This window comes from Entelurus aequoreus, linkage group LG02 (genome assembly GCF_033978785.1).
Source record: "Entelurus aequoreus isolate RoL-2023_Sb linkage group LG02, RoL_Eaeq_v1.1, whole genome shotgun sequence".
NCBI lineage: Eukaryota > Metazoa > Chordata > Actinopteri > Syngnathiformes > Syngnathidae > Entelurus > Entelurus aequoreus.
The window spans coordinates 5819850-5838299 of record NC_084732.1 but is presented as its reverse complement, the minus strand read 5'-3'; the positions used below and the strand labels follow the sequence as shown (position 1 = coordinate 5838299).

Below are 18450 nucleotides of genomic sequence, written 5' to 3'. Positions count from 1 at the left end.
AAAACACAAGGGTGGGTTCCACCAGAAAACACAAGGGTGGGTTCCACCAGAAAAGACAAGGGTGGGTTCCACCAGAAAAGACAAGGGTGGGTTCCACCAGAAAACACAAGGGTGGGTTCCACCAGAAAACACAAGGGTGGGTTCCAGCAGAAAACACAAGGGTGGGTTCCAGCAGAAAACACAAGGGTGGGTTCCACCAGAAAAGACAAGGGTGGGTTCCACCAGAAAACACAAGGGTGGGTTCCACCAGAAAACACAAGGGTGGGTTCCACCAGAAAACACAAGGGTGGGTTCCAGCAGAAAACACAAGGGTGGGTTCCACCAGAAAAGACAAGGGTGGGTTCCACCAGAAAACACAAGGGTGGGTTCCACCAGAAAACACAAGGGTGGGTTCCACCAGAAAACACAAGGGTGGGTTCCACCAGAAAACACAAGGGTGGGTTCCACCAGAAAACACAAGGGTGGGTTCCACCAGAAAACACAAGGGTGGGTTCCAGCAGAAAACACAAGGGTGGGTTCCACCAGAAAACACAAGGGTGGGTTCCAGCAGAAAACACAAGGGTGGGTTCCAGCAGAAAACACAAGGGTGGGTTCCACCAGAAAAGACAAGGGTGGGTTCCACCAGAAAACACAAGGGTGGGTTCCACCAGAAAACACAAGGGTGGGTTCCACCAGAAAACACAAGGGTGGGTTCCAGCAGAAAACACAAGGGTGGGTTCCACCAGAAAACACAAGGGTGGGTTCCAGCAGAAAACACAAGGGTGGGTTCCACCAGAAAACACAAGGGTGGGTTCCAGCAGAAAACACAAGGGTGGGTTCCAGCAGAAAACACAAGGGTGGGTTCCACCAGAAAACACAAGGGTGGGTTCCACCAGAAAACACAAGGGTGGGTTCCAGCAGAAAACACAAGGGTGGGTTCCACCAGAAAACACAAGGGTGGGTTCCACCAGAAAACACAAGGGTGGGTTCCACCAGAAAACACAAGGGTGGGTTCCACCAGAAAACACAAGGGTGGGTTCCACCAGAAAACACAAGGGTGGGTTCCAGCAGAAAACACAAGGGTGGGTTCCACCAGAAAACACAAGGGTGGGTTCCAGCAGAAAACACAAGGGTGGGTTCCACCAGAAAACACAAGGGTGGGTTCCACCAGAAAACACAAGGGTGGGTTCCAGCAGAAAACACAAGGGTGGGTTCCAGCAGAAAACACAAGGGTGGGTTCCAGCAGAAAACACAAGGGTGGGTTCCGTCAAGTCAGACATTTTGGGTAAAAAGGAAATGCATTGACATCAATGTGGAATAGTGCTGGCAGGTGTGTTACAGTACGCATGAATCACTGGCAGGTGTGTTACAGTACGCATGAATCACTGGCAGGTGTGTTACAGTACGCATTAATCACTGGCAGGTGTGTTACAGTACGCATGAATCACTGGCAGGTGTGTTACAGTACGCATGAATCACTGGCAGGTGTGTTACAGTACGCATGAATCACTGGCAGGTGTGTTACAGTACGCATTAATCACTGGCAGGTGTGTTACAGTACGCATGAATCACTGGCAGGTGTGTTACAGTACGCATGAATCACTGGCAGGTGTGTTACAGTACGCATGAATCACTGGCAGGTGTGTTACAGTACGCATGAATCACTGGCAGGTGTGTTACAGTACGCATGAATCACTGGCAGGTGTGTTACAGTACGCATTAATCACTGGCAGGTGTGTTACAGTACGCATGAATCACTGGCAGGTGTGTTACAGTACGCATGAATCACTGGCAGGTGTGTTACAGTACGCATGAATCACTGGCAGGTGTGTTACAGTACGCATGAATCAGCGTTCAGTGCGTACACGGAAAACTAAATGCAAAACATATAACAGTTGTTTTTTGTACAATAAAAGATAGAAGTGCCGGTGTTCTGGCGAGACGTGCGCCCCGTTGGAATACATGCACCCACTCATCTGTACATAACTACCTGTACATGGAAGGATTCTTTCACGCAATATAAATATATGAAATTAACACGTACATACACAATATAAATATATGAAATTAACATGTACATATGCAATATAAATATATAAAATTAACATGTACGCAATATAAATATATGAAATTAACATGTACATACACAATATAAATATATGAAATTAACATGTACGCAATATAAATATATGAAATTAACATGTACGCAATATAAATGTATGAAATTAACATGTACATACACAATATAAATATATAAAATTAACATATGTACGCAATATAAATATATGAAATTAACATGTACATACACAATATAAATATATAAAATTAACATATGTACGCAATATAAATATATGAAATTAACATGTACATACGCAATATAAATATATAAAATTAACACATGTACGCAATATAAATGTATGAAATTAACATGTACATACACAATATAAATATATGAAATTAACATGTACGCAATATAAATATATGAAATTAACATGTACATACACAATATAAATATATGAAATTAACATGTATGCAATATAAATATATGATATTAACATGTATGCAATATAAATATATGAAAGTAACATATGTACGCAGTATAAATATATGAAATTAACATGTACGCAATATAAATATATAAAATTAACATGTACGCAATACAAAAATATACAATTAACATATGTATGCAATTTAAATATATGAAATTAACATATTTACGCAATGTGCATATATGAAATTAACATGTATGCAATATAAATATATGAAATTAACATATGTACGTGATATAAATATATGAAATTAACATGTACGCAATATAAATATATGAAATTAACATATGTACGCAATATAAATATATGAAATTAACATATGTACGTGATATAAATATATGAAATTAACATGTACGCAATATAAATATATGAAATTAACATATGTATGTGATATAAATATATGAAATTAACATATGTAGGTGATATAAATATATGAAATTAACATGTTCGCAATATAAATATATGAAATTAACATATGTACGCAATATAAATATATGAAATTAACATATGTAGGTGATATAAATATATGAAATTAACATGTTCGCAATATAAATATATGAAATTAACATATGTACGTGATATAAATATATGAAATTAACATGTACACAATATAAATATATGAAATTAACATGTACGCAATATAAATATATGAAATTAACATATTTATGCAATATAAATATATGAAATTAACATATGTACGCAATATAAATATATGAAATTAACATGTACGCAATATAAATATATGAAATTAACATGTACATGCACAATATAAATATATGAAATTAACATGTACATACACAATATAAATATATGAAATTAACATATGTATGCAATATAAATACATTAAATTAACATGTACATTTACAATATAAATATATGAAATGATCATGTATGTGATATAAATATATGAAATTAACATGTACGCAATATAAATATATTAAATTAACATATGTACGTGATATAAATGTATGTAATTAACATATGTATGCAATATAAATATATGAAATTAACATGTACATACACAATATAAATATAAGATATGAACATATATGCAATATAGATATATGAAATTAACATGTACGTGATATAAATGTATGAAATTAACATATGTATGCAATATAAATATATTAAATTGACATATGTATGCGATATAAGTATATGAAATTGACATGTACGCAATATAAATATATGAAATTAACATATGTAGGTGATATAAATATATGAAATTAACATATGTAGGTGATATAAATATATGAAATTAACATGTTCGCAATATAAATATATGAAATTAACATATGTATGCAATATAAATATATGAAATTAACATATGTAGGTGATATAAATATATGAAATTAACATGTTCGCAATATAAATATATGAAATTAACATATGTAGGTGATATAAATATATGAAATTAACATGTATGCAATATAAATATATGAAATTAACTTATGTATGCATTATAAATATATGAAATTAACTTATGTATGTGATATAAATGTATGAAATTAACATGTACGCAATATAAATATATGAAATTAACATATGTACGTGATATAAATACATGAAATCAACATATGTACGCAATATAAATATATGAAATTAACATATGTACGTGATATAAATATATGAAATTAACATGTTCGCAATATAAATATATGAAATTAACATGTATGCAATATAAATATATGAAATTAACATATGTAGGTGATATAAATATATGAAATTAACATATGTATGCAATATAAATATATGAAATTAACTTATGTACGCATTATAAATATATGAAATTAACATATGTATGTGATATAAATGTATGAAATTAACATGTACGCAATATAAATATATGAAATTAACATATGTACGTGATATAAATATATGAAATTAACATATGTACGCAATATAAATATATGAAATTAACATACGTATGCAATATAAATATATGAAATTAACATACGTATGCAATGTAAATATATGAAATTAACATGTACAGAATATAAATATATGAAATTAACATGTACAGAATATAAATATATAAAATTAACATATAACATGTACATACACAATATAAATATATGAAATGAACATGTATGTGATATAAATATATGAAATTAACATGTGCACGCAATATAAATATATGAAATGAACATGTATGTGATATAAATATATGAAATTAACATGTGCACGCAATATAAATATATGAAATTAACATGTATGTGATATAAATATATGAAATTAACATATGTACAGAATATAAATATATGAAATTAACATATGTACGCAATATAAATATATGAAATTAACATATGTACGTGATATAAATGTATGAAATTAACATGTATGCAATTTAAATATATGAAATTAACATGTATGCAATATTAATGTATTAGATTAACATGTATGTGATATAAATATATGAAATCAACATATGTACGCAATATAAATATATGAAATTAACATGTATGCAATTTAAATATATGAAATTAACATATTTACGTAATATAAATATATGAAATTAACATGTATGCAATTTAAATATATGAAATTAACATGTATGCAATATTAATGTATTAGATTAACATGTATGTGATATAAATATATGAAATCAACATATGTACGCAATATAAATATATGAAATTAACATGTATGCAATTTAAATATATGAAATTAACATATTTACGTAATATAAATATATGAAATTAACATGTGTACGCGATATAAATGTATGCCGTTTAAATATATGAAATTAACATATGTACGCGATATAAATGTAAGAAATTAACATGTATGCAATTTAAATATTTGAAATTAACATATGTATGCAATATAAATATATTAGATTAACATGTATGTGATATAAATATATGAAATTAACATGTATGCAATATAAATATATGAAATTAACATGTACGCAATATAAATATATGGAATTAACATGTACGCAATATAAATGTATGAAATTAACATATGTATGCAATATAAATATATGAAATTAACATGTACGCGATATAAATGTATGAAATTGTAAAAAGGCTTATTTAAATAACTGAGTAGTAAAACGTGAAATAATGAATGAAATAGTGAAATGATGAGGTCATCATTTACTAATGAGTAAAATGTATAAATCCATCAGGGCATATTTCATTCAATCATGAAATGAATACATGAATAAATAACGTCATGATGAATAAATAATGTAATACATGAATAAATAATGTAATACATGAATAAATAATGTAACACATGAATAAATAATGTCATGATGAATTCAATGATTGAGTAATAAATGATAGGATTGTGTTGATCTTTTCTTGACAAACATCAGCAACTTAGCAGCAAACAGGAAGTGAAAGCTAACCTGTCTGTCCTCTGTCCTGGACCAGGATGTGGATGAGTCCTCTGTTTCCACGGTTACCAAAAGGCAGCAACGACACCTGCGGGGACTCACCTACCTTCTTCAAGAGAGACCTGCTGGACTACCTGGCCTCTTACCGGGCCCCAGAACTGGAGGACTGGATGCAGAGGATCAGGGAGCACGACCTGTCCCAGACCAGGCAGGGCATAATAACTGTTCACATGCTAACTGTTCACATGCTAACTGTTCACATGCTAACTGTTCACATGCTAACACTACTATGCTAACACTGGATGCTAACATTACTATGCTAACACTGGATGCTAAAATTACTATGCTAACATTACTATGCTAAAATCTCATGCTAACACTGGATGCTAACATTACTATGCTAACACTGGATGCTAACATTACTATGCTAACACTGGATGCTAACCTTACTATACTAACATCTAATGCTAACACTGGATGCTAACATACTATGCTAACATTACTATGCTAACTTTACTATGCTAACATTACTATGCTAACACTGGATGCTAACATTACTATGCTAACATTACTATGCTAACACTGGATGCTAACATCTCATGCTAACACTGGATGCTAACATTACTATGCTAACACTGGATGCTAACATTACTATGCTAACATCTAATGCTAACACTGGATGCTAACATACTATGCTAACATTACTATGCTAACATTACTATGCTAACATTAGTATGCTAACACTGGATGCTAACATTACTATGCTAACATCTCATGCTAACACTGGATGCTAACATTACTATGCTAACATTACTAGGCTAACACTGGATGGTAATATTACTATGCTAACATCTCATGCTAACACTGGATGCTAACATACTATGCTATCATTACTATGCTAACATTACTATGCTAACATTACTATGCTAACACTGGATGCTAACATTACTATGCTAACATCTCATGCTAACATCTCATGCTAACACTGGATGCTAACATTACTATGCTAACACTGGATGCTAACATTACTATGCTAACATCTCACGCTAACACTGGATGCTAACATTACTATGCTAACATTACTATGCTAACACTGTATGCTAACATTACTATGCTAACATCTCATGCTAACACTGGATGCTAACATTACTATGCTAACATTGCTATGCTAACACTGGATGCTAACATTACTATGCTAACATCTCATGCTAACACTGGATGCTAACATTACTATGCTAACACTGGATGCTAACACTGGATGCTAACATTACTATGCTAACATCTCATGCTAACACTGGATGCTAACATTACTCTGCTAACACTGGATGCTAACATTACTATGCTAACATCTCATGCTAACACTGGATGCTAACATTACTATGCTAACACTGGATGCTAACATTACTATGCTAACATATCATGCTAACACTGGATGCTAACATTACTATGCTAACACTGGATGCTAACATTACTATGCTAACATTACTATGCTAACACTGGATGCTAACATTACTATGCTAACATTACTATGCTAACACTGGATGCTAACATTACTATGCTAACACTGGATGCTAACATTACTATGCTAACATTACTCTGCTAACACTGGATGCTAACATTACTATGCTAACATCTCATGCTAACACTGGATGCTAACATTACTATGCTAACACTGGATGCTAACATTACTATGCTAACACTGGATGCTAACATTACTATGCTAACATCTCATGCTAACACTGGATGCTAACATTACTATGCTAACACTGGATGCTAACATTACTATGCTAACATTTTATGCTAGCATTTTAGCATATTTTGTACGATTTAACCTAATAATCATGGATTTTGTTACCCAGAGCCATCTTAAAAATAAGCTCGCTGTTTACATGCTAACATATCTATGCTAACTTGTTATGCTAGCATTTTAGCATATTTTGTACGTTTGAATCTAATAATCATGGATTTTGTTACTCGGCGCCATCCTTAAAGTGTGTTAGCTGTTCACATGTGGCTATGCTAACATTACTATGCTAATAATATTTTGTACAATTGAATTTTTGCGAGCAATTTAGCAAAATGTTATGTTTAAACCAAATAATCATGGATTATGTTACTCGGCGCCATCTTAAAAATTTAAAATTAGCTCGCTGTTTACATGCTATCATTTCTATGCTAACATGTTATGCTAGCATTGTAGCATATTTTGTACGATTTAACCTAATAATCATGGATTTCCTTACTCGGCGCCATCCTGAAAGTATGCTAGCTGTTCACATGTTGACATGCTAACATTACTATGCTAACATTTTATGCTAGCATTTTAGCATATTTTGTACGATTTAACCTAATAATCATGGATTTTGTTACTCTGAGCCATCTTGAAAATAAGCTCGCTGTTTACATGCTAACATATCTATGCTAACACGTTATGCTAGCATTTTAGCATCTTTTGTACGATATAACCTAATAATCATGGATTTTGTTACTCGGAGCCATCTTGAAAATAAGCTCGCTGTTTACATGCTAACATATCTATGCTAACATGTTATGCTAGCATTTTAGCATCTTTTGTACGATTTAACCTAATAATCATGGATTTTGCTACTCGGCGCCATCTTGAAAATAAGCTCGCTGTTCACATGTGGCCATGCTAACATTATTATGCTAACATTTTATTCTAGCATTTTAGCATATTTTGTATTTTTTAACCTAATAATCATGGATTTTCTGCCTTGACGCCATCCTTAAAGTATGCTAGCTGTTCACTTGTTGACATGCTAACATAAAAATGTTCAATTTTAAGTAATTTCCTACTTTTTAACCTCATGATCATGGATTCTGTTACTTAGTGCTATCTTAGAAGTATGCTAGCTGTTCACATGTTAACATGTTAACATTACTATGCTAACATTTTATGCTAGCATTTTAGCATATGTTGTACTTTTTAACCTAATAATCATGCATTTTGTTGCTTGGCGCCATCCATAAAGTATGCTAGCTGTTCACATGTGGCCATGCTAACATTATTATGCTAACATTTTATGCTAGCATTTTAGCATATTTTGTACTTTTTAACCTAATAATCATGGATTTTCTGACTTGACGCCATCCTGAAAGTATGCTAGCTGTTCACATGTTAACATGCTAACATTACTATGCTAACATTTTATGCCAGCATTTTAGCATATGTTGTACTTTTTAACCTAATAATCATGCATTTTGTTGCTTAGCGCCATCCATAAAGTATGCTAGCTGTTCACATGTGGCCATGCTAACATTATTATGCTAACATTTTATGCTAGCATTTTAGCATATTTTGTACTTTTTAACCTAATAATCATGGATTTTTTGACTTGACGCCATCCTTAAAGTATGCTAGCTGTTCATATGTTAACATGCTAACATTACTATGCTAACATTTTATGCTAGCATTTTAGCATATTTTGTATTTTTTAACCTAATAATCATGGATTTTCTGACTTGGCGCCATCCTTAAAGTATGCTAGCTGTTCATATTCATTTTCTGTCTTGCCTCTGGTGAGGGCGGTCGCATCTCTCTCCGCTCCCTCCTTCCCTGCTTGCTCTCTTTGTTTTTTGTCTTGTCTGAACTATTTTGAAGCCTCTTTTCTTGAGCTGTCCTCAAATCTAAACATCAAAATGAATTTGATCAACTGGACTCTCGACGCAATTGACACAGTCTTTTCGACAAGGAAAAGAGGTTCGGGGGAGCCTGGCTGCCCTGATGGAACCATTGCTGCGGGGTACGTGAGAGATTCCTGGAATACTTGGAGAATCATGTGCCTCTCAGTCCTTTCCATCGAGGACGTGGAAGACATCTACCTATTTGGAGCTGTGATCGCAGGGCATTTGCTGATTGGGCTGGGCATTGCTCTGGTGTATCGTCAAATTCGGAAGACGATGGCAGCCACTCAAGGGGCCAACAGGCTGTTCAACGCAATGGAAGGATTGGGTCGTGCTGTGGGATCACAGACTGGAGCGATTGCTGATTTGAATCGCAAGGTAGATTCCATCTTGATGAAGTTATAGAAAGAATAAATTGGAATTGTCAGAGCCAGCATACAGAGCAGGAATGTCATTGTTTTGACTGCTCGAAGAAAAAACAACATCTTAATCTACGATTTGACTCCCTCGAATGGCCTTGAGGAACAGGCTGTTTGAAAACACACCCCCGAGGACTCCTCAAAGATGGACGCTTTTGACCTTTCCCTTTTCTTCAAAAGCACCTGGGTCGGACTCTTGAACTCTTGAACTCTTGGGGCCGGCCTCGGCCCATAAAGACAATCCAACATCTCACCCAAGTTAATTGGGCATACATGCACGCACACACCCCTCCCCAAATCAACGTCTTCACCACTGCTTAATTCCTCCGGGGTTGTGGTGGCTGAGCAGCGCTCAACAGCAGCTGCCGGCCTCCAAAGTCCTGTTGGATGACTCTGTTGCGAGTTGTTGTGATTACATGTACCATGTTTATGTGTGCCATGCTATGTGAGGTTTTTTTCCTCGGACTCAGTCTGGACCATTCCTGAGGGTCCAGCCTCAGACTGATATTTTTTTTTTTTTTACTTCCCCCCTTCCCCAATGTCACCTTTTTCCCACCTTTTTAAGGAGCGCCTAAGTGAGGCTGATCCGTTGGCGGTCCCGTCTTGTCTCCCTGTAACGTATGTCTGCTCTTAGCGGGATTGTGCCGAAAATGTAATTTCAGTTCTTATGTGTCTTGTACATGTAAGAATGGACAATAAAGCTGATTGATTGATTGATTGATTGATTGATATGTTAACATGCTAACATTACTATGCTAACATTTTATGCTAGCATTTAAGCATATTTTGGAATTTTTAACCTAACAATCGTGGATTTCCTTACTTGGCGCCATCCTGAAAGTATGCTAGCTGTTCACATGTTGACATGCTAACATTACTATGCTAACATTTTATGCTAGTATTTTAGCATATTTTTTTTACTTTTTAACCTAATCATGGATTTTCTGACTTGGCGCCATCCTGAGAGTATGCTAGCTGCTCACATGTTGACATGCTAACATCACTATGCTAACATTTTATGCTAGCATTTTAGCATATTTTGTACTTTTTAACCTAACAATCGTGGATTTTGTTACTTGGCGCCATCGTTAAAGTATGCTAGCTGTTCACATGTTGACATGCTAACGTCACTATGCTAACATTTTATGCTAGAATTTTAGCATATTTTGTACTTTTTAACCTAACAATCATGGATTTTGTTACTTGGCGCCATCGTTAAAGTATGCTAGCTGTTCACATGTTGACATGCTAACATCACTATGCTAACATTTTATGCTAGTATTTTAGCATATTTTGTACTTTTTAACCTAACAATCATGGATTGTGTTACTTGGCGCCATCGTTAAAGTATGCTAGCTGCTCACATGTTGACATGCTAACGTCACTATGCTAATGTTTTTGCTAGCAACGTATATTGTTACATGCTAAATGTCGGTCTCTGATTCTTATTCCGTCTGTGGTCAGGGTGTACCTGGTAGGCTCCGCCCCCGGCAGGTACGTAGGAGCCGACATGGAGCGCTGGGGCCACCTGAGGCTGAGGAAGGTACATAATCATCATCATCATCATCATCCAGGTGACGGTACGCGTCGACCATCTCCGTTTGTCCGCAGCTTTTGTTGGAGCACGCCGAGGCCGTCCCTGGCGAGGACCGGTGGGCCGTGGTGGGTCAGTTCTCCAGCATCGGCTCCATGGGGCCGGACAGGAGCAAGTGGCTGGGCGGGGAGTTCCAGCGCACCCTCACCACTCTGGGCAAGTCCTCGCTGAGGCCAGACCCGCCCATTCACTTGGTACGCTCCGTCGCCGTGACAACACACCCGGCGCTAACATAGCACACCGTTTCACTATCAACACTCACCAGACACTATATTAGGTACACCTGCACTAGTAAGTAACATTAGCTAACATTTAATGCTAGCATTTTACAATATTGACATGCTAACGTTACTATGCTAATGTTTTTTTCTAGCAATTTAGCAAATACTTTAGTTTAGTTTTAACCGAACAATTCTGGATTTGTAACTCGGCGGCATCTTAAAAGTAAGCTAGCTGTTTCCCTGTTAGCGTGCTAAAATTTGCATGCTAACTATTTACGCTAGCATTTGAGTTAATTTGGTACTTTTTAACCTAATAAGCATGCGTTCCGTTATTTGGCGCTATTTTAGAAGTAAGCTAGCTGTTTCCCGATTAGCATGCTAAGGTATTATGCCAGCTTTTAAGCTAATTTCATAGTTTTCAATGTAATAATTATGTTTTTTGCTAGCTGTTCACATCATGACACGCTAACATTATCATGTTAACATTACTATGCTAGCAATTTAGCAAAATGTATGTGTTTCAACCTAATAATCACAAACTGTTATTAGGCGCCATCTTAAAAGTAAGCTAGCTGTTTCCCTGTTAGCATGCTAAGATTAGCATGTCAAAATGTTATGCTAGCATTCGTGCTAATTTCATACTTTTTAACATTACTATGCTTTAGCATTTATGCAAATATTATGTTTTAACCAAATGATCGTTGATAGTGTTACTTGGCGGCATCTTAAAACTAAGCTAGCCGTTTCCCTGTTAGCATGCTAAAATGTGCACGCTAACAAATTACGCTAGCATTTGAGTTCATTTGGTACTTTTTAACCTAATAACCATGCATTCCGTTCTTTGGCGCCATTTTAGAAGTATGCTAGCTGTTCCCCTGTTAGCCTGCTCACTTTTTATGCTAGCATTTGAGTTCCTTTGGTACTTTTTAACCTAATAACCATGCATTGTGTTACTTGGCGCCATCTTAAAAGTAAGCTAACTGTTTCCATTTTAGCATGCTAAGGTATTATGCCAGCTTTTAAGCTAATTTTTTACTTTTCAATGTAATAATTATGTTTTTTGCTAGCTGTTCACATCATGACACGCTAACATTATCATGCTAACATTACTATGCTAGCAATTTAGCAAAATGTATGTGTTTCAACCTAATAATCACGAACTGTTATTAGGCGCCATCTTAAAAGTAAGCTAGCTGTTTCCCTGTTAGCATGCTAAGATTAGCATGCCAAAATGTTATGCTAGCATTCGTGCTAATTTCATACTTTTTAACATTACTATGCTTTAGCATTTATGCAAATATTATGTTTTAACCAAATGATCGTTGATAGTGTTACTTGGCGGCATCTTAAAAGTAAGCTAGCCGTTTCCCTGTTAGCATGCTAAAATGTGCACGCTAACAAATTACGCTAGCATTTGAGTTCATTTGGTACTTTTTAACCTAATAACCATGCATTGCGTTACTTGGCGCCATCTTAAAAGTAAGCTAACTGTTTCCATTTTAGCATGCTAAGGTGTTATGCCAGCTTTTAAGCTAATTTCGTACTTTTCAATGTAATAATTATGTTTTTTGCTAGCTGTTCACATCATGACACGCTAACATTATCATGCTAACATTACTATGCTAGCAATTTAGCAAAATGTATGTGTTTCAACCTAATAATCACAAACTGTTATTAGGCGCCATCTTAAAAGTAAGCTAGCTGTTTCCCTGTTAGCATGCTAAGATTAGCATGCCAAAATGTTATGCTAGCATTCTTGCTAATTTCATACTTTTTAACATTACTATGCTATTGCATTTACGCAAATGTTACATTTTAACCAAATGATCGTTGATAGTGTTACTTGGCGGCATCTTAAAAGTAAGCTAGCCGTTTCCCTGTTAGCATGCTAAAATGTGCACGCTAACAAATTACGCTAGCATTTGAGTTAATTTGGTACTTTTTAACCTAATAACCATGCATTCCGTTCTTTGGCGCCATTTTAGAAGTATGCTAGCTGTTCCCCTGTTAGCATGCTCACTTTTTCTGCTAGCATTTAGCCAATTTGATTTATTTCGAGCTAAAAAAATCATGGATTCTGTGACTTTGTATCTCCTCGGAAGTACGGTGTGCTATCTCTTCCAACAACGCCAACATTTAGCGTGACAAGATTCGTACTACATTTCAGTTTGAGCTTCACATTGGAACGTCGTACGTTTTTGCACCAGCTGGTGTTTGTAGCGGCTCCATTGTGTCGATGTTGGGAACATGTGTCGTGTCGTTGTTGTTTTCATTCCCCACCTGCTTTTGCCGCAGTTGTACCCGTCAGTGGAGGACGTGAGGACCAGTTTGGAAGGCTACCCTGGTGAGTTCTTCCACGTTCATCCACAAGAAAATAAAGTTCATTTTAGAGATGTTTTCTTTAGGGGTGTGCCGATTGCGATACGGTTCATCCGGTTATCGAATCCTCTTATCGAACCGATTCCTTATCGAGTCTCTTATCGAACCCAGACAGGTTGTTGTACATGGAAAAAAACACAATATTTGGTTTAACAAAAGCTCACTTTTTATTTTATAAGAATAAAATAAAATAAAAATAAATAAATATTGACTGTTACCCACCTAAAAAAATAAAATAAATAAATATTGACTGTTGTTACCCAAAGTATATTAAGTGGGATTTTTCAGAGAAACAAATCATCATTATAGGTGTATAAATAATAATATAGTGTTAAATAAAATCAGTCCCTTGGGCACAAAACTGAAAATAATACAGCTCTCCGAAAAGTGCACTCCTGCTGCTATTGGAACATACTAACTACACACACTAAGGAACACCACAGTCATCAATCAACAATTCTTCTTCCAAAAAATGTTTTCGATGGTGGAAATACACGACTGGCAGCCATTTTAAGTCCTCAAAACATCCATTGAAACAGTGATAAATGATAATGATAAATGGGTTATACTTGTATAGCGCTTTTCTACCTTCAAGGTACTCAAAGCGCTTTGACACTATTTCCACATTCACCCATTCACACACACATTCACACATGCAAGGCGCTAACCAGCAGCCATCAGGAGCAAGGGTGAAGTGTCTTGCCCAAGGACACAACGGACATGACTAGGATGGTAGAAGGTGGGGATTGAACCCCGGCCACTCTACCAACTTCGCCACGCCGATCCCAGTGCACAAAAATTGTTTTTCAATAAACATCTTAGTACCAAACGTAAACACTTTGCACCTTAATATTGAGTTACATAAACAAGTTGAAGCGTTTACTTACAGACTTATCTTTTCCCAGGCTTGTAAGAGCTAACTCAACTTGTCTACTTCTCAACTGTCTCATGAACTGAACTGACGTCGCCAACCCGGAAGTGGCCAAACTTAATGACGCATAGTATTTTCTAGAGATGTCCGATAATATCGGCCTGCCGATATATGCGTTAAAATGTAATATCGGAAATTATCGGTATCGTTTTTTTTATTATCGGTATCGTTTTTTTTTTTTTTTTTTTTTTTTGTAATATCGGAAATTATCGGTATCGGTTTTTTTATTATCGGTATCGTTTTTTTGTTTTTTTTGTAATATCGGAAATTATCGGTATCGTTTTTTTTTATTATCGATATCGTTTTTTTTTTTTTTTTTTTTTTTTTCTGTTAATATTCTGCTTCCTACATTATATATCAATATATATCAATACAGTCTGCAAGGGATACAGTCCGTAAGCACACATGATTGTGCGTGCTGCTGCTCCACTAATAGTACTAACCTTTAACAGTTAATTTTACACATGTTCATTAATTACTAGTTTCTATGTAACTGTTTTTATATTGTTTTACTTTCTTTTTTATTGAAAACAATTTTTGTAATTTATTTATCTTATTTTATTTTATAAATTTTTTTAAAAAGTACCTTATCTTCACCATACCTGGTTGTCCAAATTAGGCATAATAATGTGTTAATTCCACGACTGTATACATCAGTATCGGTTGATATCGGTATCGGTAAATAAAGAGTTGGACAATATCGGAATATCGGATATCAGCAAAAAGCCATTATCGGACAACCCGGAAGTGCCCAAACTAATGACGCATAGTATTTTCTAGAGATGTCCGATAATATCAGCCTGCCGATATTATCGGCCGATATATGCGTTAAAATGTCATATCGGAAATGATCGGTATCGGTTTTTTTATTATCGGTATCGTTTTGTTTTTTTTTGTTTGTTTTTTTGTGTTTTTTTTTGTAATATCGGAAATTATCGGTATCGTTTTTTTTATTATCGGTATCGTTTTATTTTTTTTAATTATTTTTTTCTGTTATTAATATTCTGCTTCCTACATTATATATCAATATATATCAATACAGTCTGCAAGGGATACAGTCCGTAAGCACACATGATTGTGCGTGCTGCTGCTCCACTAATAGTACTAACCTTTAACAGTTAATTTTACTCATTTTCATTCATTACTAGTTTCTATGTAACTGTTTTTATATTGTTTTACTTTCTTTTTTATTCAAGAAAATGTTTTTAATTTATTTATCTTATTTTACTATTTAAAAAAAAAAAAGTACCTTATCTTTACCATACATGGTTGTCCAAATTAGGCATAATAATGTGTTAATTCCACGACTGCATGTATCGGTTGATATCGGTATCGGTAATTAAAGAGTTGGACAATATCGGATATCGGCAAAAAGCCATTATCGGACATCCCTAGTGTTTTCATATCGCCACAAGGTGTCTACAATCAAATGGCCTTAACATTGCTTGTCCCACAGGGCATTTCCTGTGGGACGGGATTCGTTCCCAGGGATTCGAATAAAGAACCAACTCTTTTCCTTTACTATAGTGGCCTCGATAACGGGAACCGGTTCTCAAAAAGGGATTCGAGTCCATGGAAACCGGTTCTTTTCTTATCGAATAACCGGGATGAACCGGTTTCGAACATCATCTCTACCCGTGAGTGAGATCGGCCGATACCGATCACATAAACTAACTGTTCATTTTTCAAATGTATTTATGGTGAGTGTTCTTGACAATATCAACACAATATTAAACTAATTCCTTATTTATTGTTTTTATTCATTTTTTTTGCCAAACACGGTCAATAGCTAACATTACTGTGCTAGCATTTTAGCAAATGTTCTGTGTTTTAACCTAATAATCACAAATAGTTATTATATCAACACAATATTAAACTACTTCCTCTTATTATATCAACACAATATTAAACTACTTCCTCTTATTATATCAACACAATATTAAACTACTTCCTCTTATTATATCAACACAATATTAAACTACTTCCTTATTTATTTAAAAATCTACTCCTAATAATGTAATTATTATTGGCTAGCTGCAATGCAGGTATAGCAATTATAGTTCCCACGTCGGAAAGGTGTGGTTCGTGCCGATGGGGGTACTTTAAATTGGGAACATTTTGTGTTACCATGGCAATGCTATTCACGAATAAGCAAAAAAAAACTGGCCAATTGAACGGGCCCATTTAATGGCGGATTTTCCCATTACGGAGATTACCTCCTCTTGTAGCTCAGGTGCGTAACGTCTCATTTTGCATGCTGTTGTTAGCATGCTAGCTTTTTGAGCTCATTTAAAAGGTATAACCCTCAGTGTCATAAGTCGTATTTTACTAATGGTAACTGTAAACATGTTGTTGTTAGCATGCTAGCTTTTTTAGCTAATTTAAAAGGTTCTAATCTCAGTGTCATGTCGTATTTTACTAATGGTAACGGTAAGCATGTTGTTGTTAGCATGCTAGCTTTTTTAGCTAATTTAAAAGGTATAAACATCAGTGTCATGTCGTATTTTACTAATGGTAACTGTAAGCATGTTATTGTTAGCATGCTAGCTTTTTTAGCTAATTTAAAAGATATAAACCTCAGTGTCATATGTTGTATTTTACTAATGGTAACTGTAAGCATGTTATTGTTAGCATGCTAGCTTTTTTAGCTAATTTAAAAGGTATAAACCTCAGTGTCATATGTCGTATTTTATTAATGGTAACTGTAAAGATGCTGTTTTAGCATGCTAGCTTTTTTTAGCTAATTTAAAAGGTATAAACCTCAGTGTCATATGTCGTATTTTACTAATGGTAACTGCAAGCATGTTATTGTTAGCATGCTAGCTTTTTGAGCTAATTTAAAAGGTATAAACCTCAGTGTCATATGTCGCATTTTACTAATGGTAACTGTAAACATGCTGTTTTAGCATGCTAGCTTTTTTAGCTAATTCAAAAGGTATAAACCTCTGTGTCATATGTCGTATTTTACTAATGGTAACTGTAAGCAGGCTGTTGTTAGCATGCTAGCTTTTTTAGCTAATTTAAAAGGTATAAATCTCAGTGTCATATGTCGCATTTTACTAATGGTAACTGTAAACATGCTGTTGTTAGCATGCTAGCTTTTTGAGCTAATTTAAAAGGTATAAACCTCAGTGTCATATGTCGCATTTTACTAATGGTAACTGTAAGCATGCTGTTCTTAGCATGCTAGCTTTTTTAGCTAATTTAAAAGGTATAAACATCATTGTCATGTCGTATTTTACTAATGGTAACTGTAAGCATGCTGTTGTTAGCATGCTAGCTTTTTTAGCTAATTTAAAAGGTATAAACCTCAGTGTCATATGTCGTATTTTACTAATGGTAACTGTAAGCATGTTATTGTTAGCATGATAGCTTTTTTAGCTAATT

The 18450-nt window shown here is 34.7% G+C and overlaps 1 protein-coding gene across 2 annotated transcripts in view; it reads left to right on the top strand.

Annotated features, from left to right (window-relative positions):
- Window positions 1-18450, top strand: part of tdp1 (tyrosyl-DNA phosphodiesterase 1) — a 44002-nt gene that overhangs the window by 18200 nt on the left and 7352 nt on the right. For both annotated transcript variants that reach the window (XM_062020729.1, XM_062020720.1), the window contains exons 9-12: window positions 5912-6082; window positions 11403-11481; window positions 11550-11726; window positions 14049-14097. In XM_062020729.1, coding sequence (XP_061876713.1) covers window positions 5912-6082; window positions 11403-11481; window positions 11550-11726; window positions 14049-14097 — 476 coding nt within the window. The remainder of the gene's footprint in view (window positions 1-5911; window positions 6083-11402; window positions 11482-11549; window positions 11727-14048; window positions 14098-18450) is intronic.